The sequence below is a fragment of the Homalodisca vitripennis genome, chromosome 1 (genome assembly GCF_021130785.1).
Source record: "Homalodisca vitripennis isolate AUS2020 chromosome 1, UT_GWSS_2.1, whole genome shotgun sequence".
Taxonomy (NCBI): domain Eukaryota; kingdom Metazoa; phylum Arthropoda; class Insecta; order Hemiptera; family Cicadellidae; genus Homalodisca; species Homalodisca vitripennis.
Window position 1 is genome coordinate 61710841 of NC_060207.1, and position 19702 is coordinate 61730542.

Here is a 19702-nt window from a genome sequence, read left to right on the forward strand (position 1 = left end):
AACTATGTTTCTTGAGAGAAATGTATTAATAAGCGGTATTAAACTTTACAATTTTCTCCCAGGCTCTGTGAAAATATAAACAAGTCCGTGTTTTGAAAGGGAGGTCAAGCGGCTATTGGTGCAGAGGGTACTTTTTTGAGCAATCAGATAAGACTGTAGAGTAGTTTAATCTCAGGTGGAAGGCCATGTGTGTAAGATTTATTTTGTTTTAGCATTAACAAAACTTAGTATTATTTTTAATTAGTCTGATTTTGTTTTTATATTAAATTGAATTGTGTTATTTTTAATCACCTAATGTAATTAATAATCGTATATCATTGTTGATGCAATTTTGCGGTGTTATTCTGTCTGTCAATAGAGAATTTCTCAGTATACTTCTTGGCTCTTTACTTACTCGTTCGATTTTGACTGATTTAATGTTTTATACAACATCTGAAACAAATTAAAAGAATCAATTTAATTTCAAGTATAATTCTATAAGAATTTGATCTGTCATTAGAAGTTATTATGTCCGATTCTTGTACATTAGCCCGCAATGCCTGCCACTGCAGGTTCATAAATCATGTAGCTAGTTCTCACAAAAATAGTTGATTTTACATTATTATAATTTTAGACTCTGGACTATGGAAATTACTTATGGTTAGGTAACTATGGCCATTTCTTCTATTTACGTTTTTATATTTCACCAGAATTTTATGGCGATAATTTGAATAATAAATTATTACTATGTAAAAGCATCATGCTTTAAGTAAATTATGGGGTAAGAAATTTTACTGATTAATATAATTTTGTGTGTATGGTAAATGTTTAAAGCAACTCTCAAGATAAGAAATTTAAAACATTTAAAGTAAAAAGTAAGTATCCACTTTATTACGCATACAACTATAATCCTTCACAATACATTAAATTGGTAGTTAAGCAGTTGGCGGCTCTGTATAATAATGCCGGTGTCAAACAGTAACAGTCTTGTGATGTAAATAAACGTAATTTTTTGAAAGAAGTTTCGCGGGTTTGGCAGTTTTTGTACATAAATCATAAATAATTTATACTGTAATCTGCTGATTTATTAAATTGTGTATTTTAAAAAATTACACAAAAATTTAGGCACATTCAATATGTAAGTTCTTTCTGTATAGATTTGTATGACATTGCATTTAGTAAATTTTAACCTATTCAAGCCTTGGTTAAATGGAATAATTACAATAAGCCTAACTGAAATTATTGTTTTATATTTTAAATTTACTTAGTAGCTAAGCCTTTACAGTTTGTGATAATAATTTTATTTAATATCAACCAGAGTTGTTTCCGGGAATGTTGATACATTCATGGGATTTGAAATTTTTCTTGCACGAAGTACCAGACAATTGTTATAAATTTTAAATTTCAAAATAGGATGAATTAAGCAAAAAATGAAATTAATTTTTGCCAGCTCTTTTTAATGTATTTAATATCAATATTGTTCCTAATTAATTTTTAAAAGGAAAGTAAAATCATCTATATGTTATTTGAATAATTGCTGCAAACAAGTATAATACCGATGTAGGCTACATGGTACATGTGTTATTTGCATCATAAGCTATCAGACATGTTCATTCATCAAAACAGTAAAAAGTAACTAAATGCTACATTGTTTGTTTGTAGCCTATGTGTACTTATACAATTCAATACTCAAAGCCTAGTTTTTTATTCCCCATCAAATTATTACTTTTTTATATATAAGAACAGTTCAATTATAGTGTAATTTGAAATACCTGTAACATAATTCAGTTCGATATTTTGGTTTCGGTAATTTAGATAACCATGAATATCAATGTCTCGATTGTGGTGACCGCTTATTATACTGCAGTCTGTGAGGTTTTAAAGTGTGATTATTATGAATTTGAAATTTAGTATGAATTAGAATGGTTTTTTAATTCATTAACCATTTTTTCACAATAAACTAAATTAAGACTTACACAGATCTTTCAAGACCATCATTTCCATTGATGAAGTGTTGGGCCGTTTCTGAAAATAAACTGTCCTTGCTGCGTGGAATTAGAACAGGTCAAAATGTTCTGGTCCTTCATTATCAGAATATTTTCATTGTCTAGGTTACCATCAGAAAATAAGCTGCTGATATAATCTCCGCATTAGTTATGGCTCCATTGATGGTCTTAAACTATGCAGTTACATCTCCAAATTTAAAATGATCTACATCTTGTAGGTCTACTGAAACATATTGTTATTATACTATATAGGATGTATCAGTAGATGATCTGGGGGTGCAGCTTAATCTTTCTCCTGTGAAGACTGCTTCGAGAGTGCTGATTTGGTCTTTCTTTATATACTCATAAATGGACTTTTTGGTTGTCCTGATTTAATGGCCAAGATGAAGCTGAGGATACCTGGTCATACGAGATCTACTGAACTTATTCGTCAATTGAACTCACCCAGTAAAATTTGATCCCATTGCCAGACTCCACCACTTAGGTAACATTCTCCCTGCAGAAGTTGATCTCTTTCAAGACAGCCTGAAAGCAGTAAAAAATAAGATTTATAAGTATCATTAGATCGGCACAGTTGTTCTCATTCCTCCATCAAAGTTTATTCTAACCCAGATGCAGTTTTATTTACTTATTTTTGTTAATAATCCATGCATCCTTTTGTTAATTGTAAAGTCTTGTTAATGTTTATGATGCTGTAGTGCTTTTATTTTATTAATGTTATTTAAATTTTTGAAATCCCTAGTTACATTGTTGATTGTTAAGATATTATTGTCAACCTTTAAGTATTATTGTAAATTATTATCTATTTAAATTAAATTAAAGTATATTGTTGACATAACAATAGAATCTTGCACTTGTGGGGTTTTTTCTTTGATTAGGTGTCACATGCAGATTTTTAAATTTGCTACTTTTGTTGCTTTCTTTAGTTTCTCTACTTGTTGTTTTGATCAAATCTTTATTATCACTATTATTTAATTTATGTAGGTCTAAGCATGCTTCGTTGTTATTTGTTATGACTCTATTAGTGTTCAATACTGATTGATTATTACTTATTACGTACAACATTATTACGAAGTTTGTCTAATGTAATGGCATTGCCGTTGAGAAATAATAAATTAATATACTGTGATACTCCATTATTCTAAACGCTGAACATGTAATAATAGAAAAACATTTATTATGTAGAAAATTCAACAAAAATAGGAGTAGCCTATCTTGACTCTATAAAACCAATCCAGATAATCCAAAAATATGGATAAATGTGGTTGGACTATATTATAAATAAATAATAATATAAATAAATTATCAAATAATTTTTTCTTGGGTTCATAATCAATAACAAATGCTGCACGTTGTGGAAATTCTGTCATAGTAAATGCAATAGACAGATTTCTATGAAAATATTTCAATAGAGTAGATATACTGTATTACGGCTAATATAATTTTAGTTATGTAAATGATACATTGGTAATTCTTTTATATTTACCATTTTGCTTATTGTAAATAGTAGTTTATGTAAATACCTTTTAAACAGTAGCCTTTCTTAAGCTGTCTGGGCAGGTACATTATTAATTTATCCATACATATGATAAATAATTGATCATCGGTCAAGCATTTAATTTTGCATGATTATATGTAATACTAAATATTAAAATAACAACAAACCAGTGTTGCTTAAATTGGTTTTTGTAGAAACCCCTCAATTATATTGATTGTTAAGTAGCTTTTCCTCCAGCAGCATTAATAAAGACCATCAAGTTACCTGCCAACAGACCATCTAACACTTTGCTTCTAACATGAGCTAAAGTTTAAAAGTATGATATATATATGCTCATCTCAAGTCCAAAAATATTTCATTGTCTAAACAGATGTTATTGTCTCAATGCTACTGAATTGTTAAATATATGATTATATTTTAATCTAATTCTTATTATATTTATTCAGATCTAATATATTTAATGTTTCGCGTAAGAAAATAAAAATAGCTACTGTACATAACTCCTTTTTTAGCTTTATATGTCATGCAATCTTTCCTTAATTCAGAGGCATACATGCATAATTTGAGTATATATAATAGTCATTCTTGTAGAAAAGAATAAGTTTCATTCATCTAGAGAAATTATAAGAGTTGGGGGCATGTAACATAATTTAATCTCAAAGGGATTTAATGTAAGATTTTAAAAATATCTGATTATAATTGGTTTGTTTCAGAATTCACTAATGAATATGCAAGTCATCGTAACAGTAGTGTACAAAGCATATCTGTAAGTAACGAAGATCTATTAACCGCTGAAACATTTAGGAGCAAGAAATATTTTTATACTGATGTCAATTTTGTAGAGTCTGATACACAAGTAACTTTGTTCAATTTTTGTACTGTTAAAGAAATGGATTCTTCAAGGAGAAGTACTGAAGAAAATACAAATTCGAGTCAATCTAAATTTAAAAACTCACAAAAAGCTAAGGTAAAAATGAATAACCCTTCTCTAAACCAACCAGCTAAGAAACCTAAGAAATGTTTGGGTGTAGGAAGAACTGCATCTTGTAGTGAATTACCTACCCAACCCTTAAAGACAGATTCTTGTTCAGACTTAACTACTAAAACCCTATTCTTCAATGAAAAAGGATGGCCAGTCAAGGTTATGAGATTAACAGAAAACTCCCCACCCAAACGTAAGTACAAGTTGATCATGCATATTTGTTTTGTCTTACTTAATCTGATTTCAAAACTCAAACAATCATAGATGAAACTTTATCAGACCCCTTGTTTATACAGACTAATATTACGGATAATAAGCTAGTCTACAAAGTGCATGACAGCAATACCAAACACCATTTGCAGTTGTTGTAGCGATAAAAAATTATTTTATATGTGTGTGTGTGTGTGTGTTATACCTAACTCTGTTCATATAATAATGGACTTAGTAAAACACACACAATGCAGTTGAGTCTCACTGTACTATGTTTATTGCAATATTGCAATACAAACATAGTATATTACAAATAAATTATTTTGAAATGTAATGGTAAAATATTTTGAAAAAGTCCGTTATTTAATGATAATAGCTAACAATTATATTTTGTAAACCACATGAAATAACAAACAGATTTTACAATGAAACATGATAATAAAGATGAATCCTTTTGAGTGCCAAGACCCGATGTAGTCGGCCTTAAAAGTAATTCTGAAAAGTACTGAGGGCCGACTAGATCAGCTCTATTTGAATATTTATTATTAAACTTATATTGCGAATGTTGACATATGGCACTGTACTTAGTTTTAAATCAAAGCCATAGAATTGTACAGAAAAATGCATGTATCCACAGTTTTCTGCATGCCAAGCTATTTTCTAAATATGTCAAAGTAAAAGTAAAAAATCTTTATTCATTTTAGTTACAATAATGTAACATTTTAATAGTGTCAGTTTAAACTAGCTAAAAACAATAATATAAAATAAGCCTATTACAAAACTACAATAAAACTACCTGATTTGCAAATTAAAATATTCATCTAATGAATATAAAGCCTTGTCCATCAAGTATGCTTTAAGCTTTCTTTTAATATTTTATGTTCTGTTTCTTGTTTGATAGCGAGTGGAATAGATTTAAGAAATTGTCCAACCCATATCGTAGTTGACTATTATATGGGTTGCAGGTTTTGAACATTACGCACTGACATAAATGAATTCAAAACTCAGTTATACAGATACTTACTTTTTTAACTAAGTATATTTGGATGTATTCATATAGGGATAAAAAGGTGCATACAAATACATTAAGATCATAAAATTAAAATTTTGGTATTTAAATGTTTTTAAAGATAAAAAATTAATTTTTGTGTTATTTTTTGTATTAAGAAAATGTTAACAGGTTTTATAATTCAAATAAATATTATAAGTTATAGCCTTTATTTCCCCATAAATATTCTCGTTGTGTTTGTTTCTAAATAAGTTATGAATTATTTGGTGGAGCACTAAACAAACACCATAAGAGCACTGACCTAACCAAGAGAGGTGATAAATGCTTGGCACCCAAGTTAAAAATAAATTGCATAAAAATATTATTGAAATACATTGCAGTAAGCCCGATGATGAAGATTATTTAGTACTTGCGTGTTCTAACCTAATTGATCTTATATTGCAACTAAGCCAAAGGTCCAGATAACCAGGGATCTTCTATATGTGTTTTAACAATCAGATAGATCAAGGTCAACACAAAACTGTCAGAAACTTAATTCAAATGAAAGCTTAGAACTCTTTTCAGAAACAATGTGTTGTACATTTGTTTACAAACTATATTAAGATTTTCATTTTGATGTTTCATTTTAACCTTATAAATAATGTAGTAGGGGTAAAAGGGAACATTTTTCTTAATTTACCCTAATTTTTACTGTTATGTAATTTTATATCATGGCATGAAATATTAATTTATGTTTTTTTTTAATCTGCAGCCCTGAAACCCTGGCCAACTCGGTCTCTGCCGAGTACTACCTCCAACAAGTCACCTCGTAAATCGAAATCTCTTTACACCCAAAAGAATCCTGCAATTGCTAAGTCATCAAAAGAAAACAAAGAAAATAAGGAGTGTGCAGATTTCAAAGAAAGATCAACTTCAACTGAAAGAAATATTGAAACTGTTCTTAAACCAGTTGAAACGGAGGGTCCTGAGGAAGTCCCGGTTCTCAGTGTACATGGCCTTGACACTGAGCTGAAACTAGTTTTAGATCAGTTGGATGACACTATGGGCAAGTTGTCTTCAGAGAAGGATAAGCAAGCTGACAATGGTAAGTAGGCTCTAACCTCCAGTAACAAAAGTATCCAATAAAAGCTACAAATCAGTTGAAATCTTATTTGTTCAACTACAAAGTGCACTCACTATATGAATGGTTTTTAGAGGAAAAAATTATTATCAAGTTAATTTTTCTCTCATCGACTACTTCCTTGTATACAAGTGCTGATTAAAAGTCCTTATCCCTACCCCTTTCGCTTCTCCACCCAAATTTACCTCAAAAACTGAAAAAGTCGTAATTTAATTTTGCCCAACATGAGTACGGACTTGTGCATATTACAATTTGGGTGTTATTGTGGTATAAATGGTTTTTATTTTAATTTTTAAAAGTTTTCATTATAGTCATTATTCAATGATAAATAGAAAAGTAGTAAATAAATAGAAATTAAGTTTTTTTTTTATTAGTAAATACAACCCCCGTTAAGTTTCATCCAAACCAACTAACATTAATTTAAGGTTAATGTTGGTTGGTTTGGATGAAACCTCCCACCAGCTTTACCATAGACCAGTGACTCTTATAAATGTACACCAGACCGCAAAAATCCCTAATGTCAGGTGCCGGAATCTAAACTGCAATTCCAAGGCTAACTCAGACCTCGTCCGAGAGTAGCATCTTAGACCACACAGCCATCCTGACTTGATGTTCTGATAGCTCACTTAGGACAACTACTATTGCTGTTTGATTCAACTGGATTGCATGCCAGTTCTAAAGGTACAGGTAGCGTTTTCAAGCTGTTAGTTTATAGCCCATATCTTTGTAAACATGCATTTAGAAGTATGACTTGTTAATTTATTTTTCTAATTAAATTCTCTACAAATAAGGTTGCATTACTTATTTAACTAAACTTTAACATTTTAAAAGATAATTACAAAAACATTGCCATTTTTGTGTTTTTATTTTCCATTTTTTATGTATTTTACACCTTTTCAATAATAGAGCAGCACAATGATAAGCTCTCTATAAATATTAACATGTCCATAGTTTGATGTAATTTTAAAGAGCGGCTAGAGAATAAACGAAACACAAACCACGCTATTCGACACCCCATATTCTCTGTCCGAGCGTTACTCCTGTGTATCAAAATAACGTTAACTTTTTGTGTCTTAGGAAATTTATTATTATAATTATTCAATTAAATACTTCAATAGAACTGTTGGTTTTATACAAAAAAATTGTACATTTCCAATACAACATTTATTTGGATACATGTTTTTATTCAAAATATTGTTTAAGATCCACACAGATTTAATATTTTGAAGTAAAATATTTTACAAATGTATACAACTTATTGTATTTGTTTATTTACTCGTATCATATTTTAATTCCAGACCATTATTAACTACTAAACTTATGAGAAGTTTAGAAATACTATTTTATTTTTTTAGGATTATTATTGGAACTGACTTTAAATTGAATAAATTATATTCTAATACAACCAAAAGTTATATATATTTATGTTATATATATTTTATTATTTATTATTATTATTTATATATTTTTTATTATATTTATATTGAATTAAATTTTATTAAAAACTGTAGACATAAACATTTAAAAATTTTCTTAAACAAGCTATTGACATGAGCCTTAATAACACATACAATATTTTGGAATAATTTAATATTAATAGTAGGTTGTCCATAGTAACTTATATAATCGATTTAGAGGTATGAATGCTTTAAATTGATTAGAGCAATTGAAAACTAAGTGTTAAAAAATATTTTAGAAGCAAAATTTAAAATAGTGCTCGTAACTTAATTTGCACAGTCTCTGATTTACTGTAACATCTAAGCCAGTGCCGAAAATAATTACTAATTGTTATAAAAAGGTTTATGTTCTTCAGAGATATTTTTGATGGTTTTCTCTTTGTCATTCCACAATTTGTTCAGCAGTATTGTTTCATAAATTTTCCTGTGTTCTTTCATAATATTCCTGTCTCATACTATTAATGGTTTTTATATTAATGTTCCTGCCTTATTTGTTTTGTTTTCTTTACTATCTTCAGTATTACAACAAAGTTTCTAGCTATACAAGAATGCAATTATTTTTCTGAATGATCCTGAATGTAGTGTTGTTTATTATCAAAGCTCATAACCCCATTCATTTATTGTTGAGGCCATGGTCCAAGTCACTTTTTTATATGCTAGAAAACTTGAAAGGAATACTCTTCCAAACTAGAATTTAGGAGAATTTTACCATTCAAAACTTAGGCTTCAATTTTATATTTGTAATATAATTGACATACATTGCCTACATTGTTTTATATTTATATATATATATATATATATATATATATATATATATATATATATATATATATATATATATATATATATATATATATATATATATATACAGGGTGATTCATGAAGTTCTCCCCCCACTTATACAGCACATTGTACTAGTAAAAATAATGAAAAAATGTTATATAAACATAGGTCCGAAAACGCTTCGTTAGCGAGTTACAGCTAGCGAAAGATTTCGCCTGAATTCCTGGGTAAAGAGTAAAATAAAGCCATACTGAACTTTTGGAAAGGTTAATTAAGTAAGAAATATCGTGGATTCTTATGTATTTTTACCTGATAAAGCTAATAAAATAGGTTTCAGAACTGTACCTGTAGTAGTTATTGAGGGATTCGGGGTTAAATGCAAAAAATTGGGGCACGAAACAATGTTTTTTTAAGTTTGATGTACAATAACTTTGTTAAATTGGTAATAAATACATAAAATCAACAAACATTAATTGTAGAGAATTTAATTTTGAGAAAGTTGATATAATCAAAGTCTAAAATAAAATAGAAATAAGTACCAAAAAAATCGATTTTATTCAGTATAATACATTACTAGTTTTAAGCAAAATTAATCAGGTTGGGCCCAACCGTACGCACCTTTTTATAATAGATGTTCGAAAATGAGGCCATCATTATCAATACATTTTGCAGCACGTTTGTGTATTGCTTTTGTTGCGTTTCTTAATTTTTCAGGACTTCCCTGTATCTGCACAGCCGAATCCATAATACGGGCAATTAATTCATCACGAGAATTCACTTCTGTCTTGTATACAATGTCTTTCATCCATCCCCAGATGCAATAATCCAATGGAGATAGATCTGGTGATCTTGGTGGCCAAGGGTGAGGTCCTCCACGACCAATCCAGTGTCCAGGAAATTGATGATTTAAGTAAGCAGAAACGGCACGTGAAAAGTGGGGAGGTGCTCCGTCATGCAGGAAGTACAAATTTTGTCTGAGATGTAAAAGGAACATTCTCTAACAGCTGCGGCAACTCTTCTTGAAGGAAATGCAAATAGAACTCAGCATTTAGGCGTCCAGGTAATATGAAAGGTCCAATCAGCCGATTGTGCAAAAGGCCACACCAGACATTGACGCTGAATCGGTGTTGAAAGTTCTGTTCCACTACCTCATGTGGATTTTCTTCTGCCCATGAGTGTTCATTGTGCAAGTTATTGACACCATCCCGAGTGAATTGTGCCTCATCCGTAAACAAAATACGCTTGTAGAGTTGATTATTAATATTCAAAAAGTTGCAAAACTCCAAGCGAAGCGGACCATCCCCTAGCTGTAGATGTTGAACCTTTTGTTTATGAAACGGATAAAATTTGTTTCGATTAAGTGACCTCCACACCGTTGACTGCGAAACTCCTATCCGCCTAGAAATACGTCGTGTACTTACACCCTGGACTGCGATGAACAGCATTAATAACAATATCATCATCAAGTTGGACAGGTCGTTCATAAATTGGTTCTAGTACTTGGTAGTGATCCTGTTTCCCGAAGAGTACGAAAAGTTCCTGAAATTGTTTTGGTATCTGGAATCCTCCTATTAGGGTAACGTAGTTCATATTCTTCTACAGCAGCTCTAGCATTACCATTACAGTAACCCAAAATAAAAACCATATCAGCGTATTCCTCTGATGTAAATAAGTAAGGAATTTTTTCGCTGAATAAACAATCGAATTATAAACTCACAGAAAAATTGCATTTAATAACACGATTCACAGAACCCGATCTCTGCTGTATCTTGCAAAACACCACTAATACACAGTTCTAACGTAACAGTACAGAATACCATTGTTGATCAGCTGTTATTCGTGCGTTACCAACTTAGAAATTAATAAAACAAAAACTGCATTTCGATGATTAGTAAACAATAATGGGAAAATGTTTGCTTCATTTATTTTCGAACATTTGATGTAAATTTTTATAAAAAAAATACAACGTAATAAAACACGATATTTTTATTTACAATCAAATTTATTTAACAGTTAATCTTGTTTTCTCAATTTATCTCATCATTAAGGAACAAACATTTTGTTTTTGTTTTATTTTAACTAAATACCGTACGGTATTTCTTTACAGCTAGTAATGTATTATACTGAATAAAATCTACTTGATACTTATTTCTGTTTTATTTTAGACTTTGATTATATCAATTTTCTCAGAATTAAATTCTCTACAATTAATGTTTGTTGATTTTATATATTTATTACCAATTTAACAAAGTTATTGTACATCAAACTTAAAAAAAACATTGTTTCGTGCCCCAATTTTTTGCATTTTAACCCTGGATCCCTCAAAAACTACTACAGGTACAGTTCTGAAACCTATTTTATTAGCTTTATCAGGTAAAAATACATAAGAATCCACGATATTTCTTACTTAATTAACCTTTCCAAAAGTTCAGTATGGCTTTATTTTACTCTTTACCCAGGAATTCAGGCGAAAATCTTTCGCTAGCTGTAACTCGCTAACGAAGCGTTTTCGGACCTATGTTTATATAACATTTTTTCATTATTTTTACTAGTACAATGTGCTGTAGAAGTGGGGGGAGAACTTCATGAATCACCCTGTATATATATATATATACAGGGTGATTCATGAAGGTGCACTTCTACAGCACATGTGTACTAGTATATATATATACATGATTCATGAAGTTCTCCCCCCACTTCTACAGCACATTGTACTAGTAAAAATAATGAGTGTAAACATAGTCCGAAAACGCTTCGTTAGCGAGTTACAGCTAGCGAAAGATTTCGCCTGAATTCCTGGGTAAAGAGTAAAATAAAGCCATACTGAACTTTTGGAAAGGGTTAATTAAAGTAAGAAAATATCGTGGATTCTTATGTATTTTTACATGATAAAGCTAATAAATAGGTTTCAGAACTGTACCTGTAGTAGTTTTTTAGGGATCCGGGTTAAATGCAAAAAAATTGGGGCACGAAACAATGTTTTTTTAAGTTTTATGTACAATAACTTTGTTAAATTGGTAATAAATATATATAAAATCATAAAACATTAATTGTAGAGAATTTAATTCTGAGAAAAATTGATATAATCAAAGTCTAAAATAAAACAGAAATAAGTAGATTTTATTCAGTATAATACATTACTAGCTGTAAAGAAATACCGTACGGTATTTAGTTAAAATAAAACAAAAACAAAATGTTTGTTCCTTAATGATGAGATAAATTGAGAAAACAAGATTAACTGTTAAATAAATTTGATTGTAAATAAAAATATCATGTTTTATTACGTTGTATTTTTTTTTTTAAATAAAAATTTACATCAAATGTTCGAAAATAAATGAAGCAAACATTTTTCCCATTATTGTTTAATAATCATCGAAATGCAGTTTTTTGTTTTATTAATTTCTAAGTTGGTAACGCACGAATAACAGCTGATCAACAATGGTATTCTGTACTGTTACGTTAGAACTGTGTATTAGTGGTGTTTTGCAAGCTACAGCAGGAGATCGGGTTCTGTGAATCGTGTTATTAAATGCAATTTTTCTGTGAGTTATAATTCGATTGTTTATTCAGCGAAAAAATGCCTTACTTATTTACATCAGAGGAATACGCTGATATGGTTTTTATTTTGGGTTACTGTAATGGTAATGCTAGAGCTGCTGTAGAAGAATATGAACTACGTTTACCCTAATAGGAGGATTCCAGATACCAAAACAATTTCAGGAACTTTTCGTACTCTTCGGGAAACAGGATCACTACCAAGTACTAGAACCAATTATGAACGAGCTGTCCAACTTGATGATGATATTGTTACTAATGCTGTTCATCGCAGTCCAGGTGTAAGTACACGACGTATTTCTAGGCGGATAGGAGTTTCGCAGTCAACGGTGTGGAGGTCACTTAATCGAAACAAATTTTATCCGTTTCATAAACAAAAGGTTCAACATCTACAGCTAGGGGATGGTCCGCTTCGCTTGGAGTTTTGCAACTTTTTGAATATTAATAATCAAACTCTACAAGCGTATTTTGTTTACGGATGAGGCACAATTCACTCGGGATGGTGTCAATAACTTGCACAATGAACACTCATGGGCAGAAGAAAATCCACATGAGGTAGTGGAACAGAACTTTCAACACCGATTTAGCGTCAATGTCTGGTGTGGCCTTTTGCACAATCGGCTGATTTGGACCTTTCATATTACCTGGACGCCTAAATGCTGAGTTCTATTTGCATTTCCTTCAAGAAGAGTTGCCGCAGCTGTTAGAGAATGTTCCTTTACATCTCAGACAAAATTTGTACTTCCAGCATGACGGAGCACCTCCCCACTTTTCACGTGCCGTTTCTGCTTACTTAAATCATCAATTTTCTGGACACTGGATTGGTCGTGGAGGGCCTCACCCTTGGCCACCCAGATCACCAGATCTATCTCCATTGGATTATTGCATCTGGGGATGGATGAAAGACATTGTATACAAGACAAAAGTGAATTTCTCGTGATGAATTAATTGCCCGTATTATGGATTCAGCTGTGCAGATACAGGGAAGTCCTGAAAAATTAAGAAACGCAACAAAAGCAATACACAAACGTGCTGCAAAATGTATTGATAATGATGGCCTCATTTTCGAAACATCTATTATAAAAAGGTGCGTACGGTTGGCCCAACCCAATTAATTTTGCTTTAAAACTAGTAGTAATGTATTATACTGAATAAAATCGATTTTTTGGTACTTATTTCTATTTTTATTTTAGACTTTGATTATATCAATTTTCTCAGAATTAAATTCTCTACAATTAAATGTTTTTTGATTTTATGTATTTATTACCAATTTAACAAAGTTATTGTACATCAAACTTAAAAAAACATTGTTTCGTGCCCCAATTTTTTGCATTTAACTCTGAATCCCTAAAAAACTACTAAGGTACAGTTCTGAAACCTATTTTATTAGCTTTATCAGGTAAAAATACATAAGAATCCACGATATTTCTTACTTAATTAACCTTTCCAAAAAGTTCAGTATGGCTTTATTTTACTCTTTACCCAGGAATTCAGGCGAAATCTTTCGCTAGCTGTAACTCGCTAACGAAGCGTTTTCGGACCTATAATGTTTATATAACATTTTTTCATTATTTTTACTAGTACAATGTGCTGTAGAAGTGGGGGGGGAGAACTTCATGAATCACCCTGTATATTATATATATATATATATATATATATATATATATATATTTAAACAATGTAAATACTATCAGTATAAATATAAATTGAAGAAAAATTGCAATGAGTTTAAACCACATGCTTTTGATTTTTGTAAAATGAAAAGTTATGGAAAAAGAATTGATCCAAACTAATATTATAAATGTGAAAATGAGTTTGTTTGTTATGCTTTATGCATAAAATATTCATCCGATTGTACTGAAGTTTTACATGGACATTTTAGGATCTTTGGTTAACATACAGACATTCCTATTTCGCAAATCTCTGTGCTACGCCCCACTGGTCTCTGAAGCTGAGAAAAATCCTATCTTGGTCTCTAAATTGCATTACAGCTAACAAATATCATTTATTGAAAGAGCCTATTAAATGTACTTAATTAACAGTTCTATGTAAACATTGTTTTATTATAGCACAACCATAAACATTGTTTTATAAATAATATAACTTAGAAGGATAACTCAATTTCATACTTAAAATACAAATTATTAAAGATACCTCATGAAACAAATAACAATTTTATCAACAGTTTTGTCATATGTCATGACCATCCTAAGGATCGTATGCTAACCAAATCTTCCTTAATATGAAGTATTCTATAAGACTATAGAATTGTTATTCAACATAAGATATTTGCACTCCAAATATTTGCACTCCCAAGAGTATGCAAACTAGTAATTGCCTTAACAGCTATTAACAAAGCAAAGACAAAGAACAAGTTTCCTGTGGTTGTAGACAGACAATGTAAATAAATACTTTTGTGCTGTCTCTGATAAAGACAGCCTTGGTGTCGAAAGACCTCATAAAATAAAAAAGTATTAAGTATTGGGTTTTGTGATTTAAATACATTGATGTTTACTTTTTATCACTTTTCAAACTAAAAACTACATACAACTAAGGATATTTATATTTTTGGATAGCCTATAGGTTGTGCTACAACTACTATCTAAAGAGTTTTGTCAAGTTATTCGTAATAAAAAAGTTACAGTGCAAAATACACGAAAAGTGAAACATGAAAACGCAAAAATGTCTATTTTTAAAAAATTCAAGTAAATCAATAAATGTAATAATACCTTATTTGTAGAGAATTAAACTAGAAAAATTAATGTAACAAGATCATATTTATAAAGATATGGGCTGTGATCCAAACGCTACCTTTGTGTGTGTGTGTGTGTGTGTGTGTTGTGCGCGCACGTGCATGCTTGCGTGTGGAGGGGGAGGCACGAGGGGTAGGGATGGAGATTTTGATCCTGCCACTTGCCCACACGATATTAGTCGATGGGAGAAAAATTAGCTGTACAATAATATTTTCCTTTATCAGCTGTTGTATGGAATACATTGACTGGGCTACTAACGTTGTTGTAGTTTATGTATTTATAATAGTTGGTAGGAAATTCAGTAGTTTCTCAAAAAACCAAACTTTGTATTTCAGATCTGTATATTTAATTAATTAATGTATCTCAGAAACAGGTTATGACATATAATCGATTTAATATAAATAAAACAAAGAATATTGGAAAATTGTAGAGGTTCTTAAAACAGAATGGACAAACAAAATGAATGAAAACTTTAAACAAGCATAGAAGGAAATATTAATAATTGTAATGTAGCCCTGTTTTCAGTTCACCCAATGACATGAATTATTTATTGCACTAGTTATATAAAAAGAATTATTTTCATATATAACTTCAAACCACCTCTTATCATTATTAAATGGAATTTTAAATGCAAATTTTATTCAGACAATTGACGTAGATGTTATTGAGAGAGTGTGCCACAAAATTCAATAGTAAATTCATCAAATGTTTGTTATTTTTAAGTTATAAAATAAGTTACTTTATACACAAACTTATAGGCTAGTATTATTTTATTTGTAGGTTGAAAACAAGTAAAATAAATGGTTTTCAAAATAAATTATTATTTAAGTAAATGGCAGTGCCATATGTCCATTTTTAAATGTTTCAAAGATAATTTGTGAAATTAGCCAAATTTAAATTTAAATCATATTACCGAACGTTTGATTATTTCAGATACTAAAATCCCAATGAGAAAGAGTACAACTAAACTCACAAAGCCGACTAAATTTGAAAGGAAGCCACCTAAAAGTGAACCAAAAGAAAGTTTATGTAGTGCAAGATCAAATAAATATGACAGCAAAGAAATGAAAGCATACATCCAAGCAAAACGCACAGAGCGAAAATTGCAAATGTCAGAAGAGATGAGGAAAAAACAAGAAATGATGGCATTACAGAGAAAAAATCTTGAAAAACTCAAAGAAAAGGCTTGTCAAGTTTTGAAGAAAAGTTCTACAAAGACTATTGAAGAGGTGAGGGATGTTAGTTGTTAAAGCTTGTCTGCTCACACTAGTTGTTTCAATGTACTTATAGTGCTGTAAAAATACTGACAATTCCAAATAAATGGTCACTTAATCAAAGCTAACAATCTCAATTGTATTGTTATTTATTGTGGTTAATACATTTGTTGCAGTACAATCACTTTTACTACTAGCGATAGATAGTCAATGCCTTGTGCACTTGAGGTGCCAGGCACCAAGTGTCACCATCACTAACTAGGTGGCTAATTAGTGCACTTAAATTACTATTTTGTTTAGGTAATATCTTTCCGTCTATATTCTCTACATTATAATTTACAAAGTGTTCCAATCTAGGTTGCCTAAAAAATGAAATTAAGAAATGTTATCAAAATTCATAAATAATTATAATATTTGGATTATTAGAAAAAATGTCTGGGATGATTCATTAGTTAGCGTGTAAGACTAATATAATCGAAGGGTAGACAGTTCATCCAGTCCTGTCTTTAGGTTATCGCTATCGTACTTTCGTCTAATGATTGGCTAACAATTATCTTTTCTAATAGATTAGGAAAAAGTTTTTTAAATCTCTCAGAGGTTCCTGAATTGATTGAAGCCATTGATTATCTTTAACCCAGGAATGTCAATTTTTAACATTCTTATTGTATTAGATTGAAATTTTTTTTAAATCTAACACCTGTATTCGTTACATTGTATTGTATATTATGCTTTTCTTTAGAAAATGTAGAAAAAGATCATAACATTAGTAAAGTTTATTATTTTTGTTGATACAGGGATTACCAAAGAATATAATTAATGTAGAATATAAATTTTAAAACTGGGAGGATAATATCTGACAAATCCTTTAAATTCAAATCTAGTACAAATTTTGAAACAACCAACATTTGTAGATTTTAGTGTTCTAATTTTTGAAAATATACACTTTATTTACTTTTCATGTTGAAATAATACATAAACTGTTGAATAAAATGGCTCAAAATTCTATCACAGTAAGTTGCTAATAAATATTGTACAACGTAACTGCGACAATCGCTTCATTTTGATTAAAAAAAACATAGTCTGAGTTTAAAATAAACTACAATGTACAGTATATTATTACCGGTGAGCACACATATTACAAAATAACACTAAAGTGGTGATTTACGACCCCATTGTTTTCCATATGACTTAAAATAAAAATTGTTTCAAAATTACAGGAATTGAAAAATATGATAGCAAAAACTACCAAATAGAATGTATATTGTGAAAAACTTTACTGGCTAACATTATTTTATACTATATGGGGTCTTTTAGATAAGAATCCATCCTTTGGCTGTTGAAAAAATACTGACATACATGGAACATTGTAAACTAATCACTCTTAAAGTAGTTCCCTTGGAATTCCACACACCTCTCCCAGTGGTGCCACCAATGTTGGGAGCAATCTTTCAGAATTAAGTTAAGCTCTACTATTGTTGTATACAAATAACATCCACTCCCACAAGTCATACACAATAGCAGATAGTTACGGATAGCAGATAGTACTTTAAAAGGGGCATTTTGGACTAGCAACTAGCTAAAGAGGGACATTGTTCCATTATCAATATTAAAACATAAAATGGAAAATAAATTAAGTGCAACTTATAGAAGCTGTTGCAAAAATGGTGTGTATTTTGAAATTAACCATCATGGATTTTGGTAGTTTTTCAAATGGGAAGGAGGTCATGTAGCACATTGTTTTGAAGTCTCATTTCAAAAATATTTTGAGTTGTGCCAATATTGACAAGGAAATGTTATTGATTGATATAAAATAAAATTGATTTCAAATTAAAATATTCAAATTGAAATAGCTAATTTTTACAGGAGGTTTATCATTGTTAAATTTGCAATAAAATTTAAACATAATGTTTAACCTCAATCTGACAAACAACTAGTGACTAGTATAAGGCAATAGTAAGCAAAACCTGCCAGTCTCACAGACTACAGAAAAACATGTGCTAATTTCATCTTACTCTTCCTAAAAATCTCAGGGGGGGATCAACCGAATCTTCTGAATATGCACTTTCCTTAGTCATTAAATTTCTTCGATCCTAAAACCCTAAATTATCAAGTTTTGAAGACTCCTATTCAAATGTAAATTAACCATGTGCATGATCCTTACAAAGCACTACAGAGTTATTGGCAATTTCTGCCTTCTACAGCTACATGCAGACATATCTTCTTACCCTACAATCATATTGATGAGTTATATAAAGCACCAATTGGTTCTAGTAGTGAAGGCATGGCCAAAGAGTCTAATAGTGTATCCTGGATGATGGAAATTTAATTAATTTATGGGGCATTCTTCAAAAGATTGGTTGTGTGCGAAGTGTCTCCACTACTATGGTCCAAGTGGTAATACAGTTCAGTAGTGCAAAATTATGTGAGCTCAAGTAGTAATATTTTAGTAATGAAACTATTAGTAATTAGTTCAAAAATTTACCATCTCTAGTGTAAGATTTATGTGATTGGCAGTTCACTTCTTACATTTAATTTATAATTCTAGAAATCAAGCTAAATCTCTTGGAATTTTATAAATAATCATTAATGTATTCCTAATTTATTAAAAATATGAAATAGCAATTAAATGATGATTTAAAGCCCATAATATAATATTGTGTAATATTAGATGATTTATCTAATTTTTTATAAATAACTATCCAAAGTCTTTGTTTCTTCAAAGGAATTCTTAAATTTCACTCTTAATAGTGTCGAGTTAAATAATGATATATTGTATCTTATCTAAATGTTAAAATTAAAAAACTTTCCTGTTAATATTAATTTATTAGAGAAAACAATTATAAATTCTTAAGATCTTTTGCACTTCAGATTGTCTACTTGACATCTACTTAGATTTTACAATTAAATAGTTATTTGGAGCTTTTAAATAATTTTCATAGTATATCTTAGGCAATATTTCAACTTATGTTTAGTAGTATAACCCAAAACTGTACTTACTCTTTATGTTATTAAAAAAATATTTCTAAAAAAAAACAAATATTTATTTACTTTTGTTTTGAAATGATAAATTAATTATATGTTTTAATTATTATGCTCAGTTAATGATACATGGAATTTTCTGTTTCAAGTTATTTTT

The 19702-nt window shown here is 30.0% G+C and overlaps 1 protein-coding gene across 2 annotated transcripts in view; it reads left to right on the forward strand.

Annotated features, from left to right (window-relative positions):
* Positions 1-953: 953 nt before the first annotated feature.
* The window catches only part of LOC124362837 (centrosome-associated protein 350-like), a 73448-nt gene continuing 54699 nt past the window's right edge, over positions 954-19702 (forward strand). For both annotated transcript variants that reach the window (XM_046817687.1, XM_046817696.1), the window contains exons 1-4: positions 954-1117; positions 4197-4658; positions 6436-6768; positions 16286-16581. In XM_046817687.1, coding sequence (XP_046673643.1) covers positions 4373-4658; positions 6436-6768; positions 16286-16581 — 915 coding nt within the window. In that variant the 5' untranslated portion in view covers positions 954-1117; positions 4197-4372. The remainder of the gene's footprint in view (positions 1118-4196; positions 4659-6435; positions 6769-16285; positions 16582-19702) is intronic.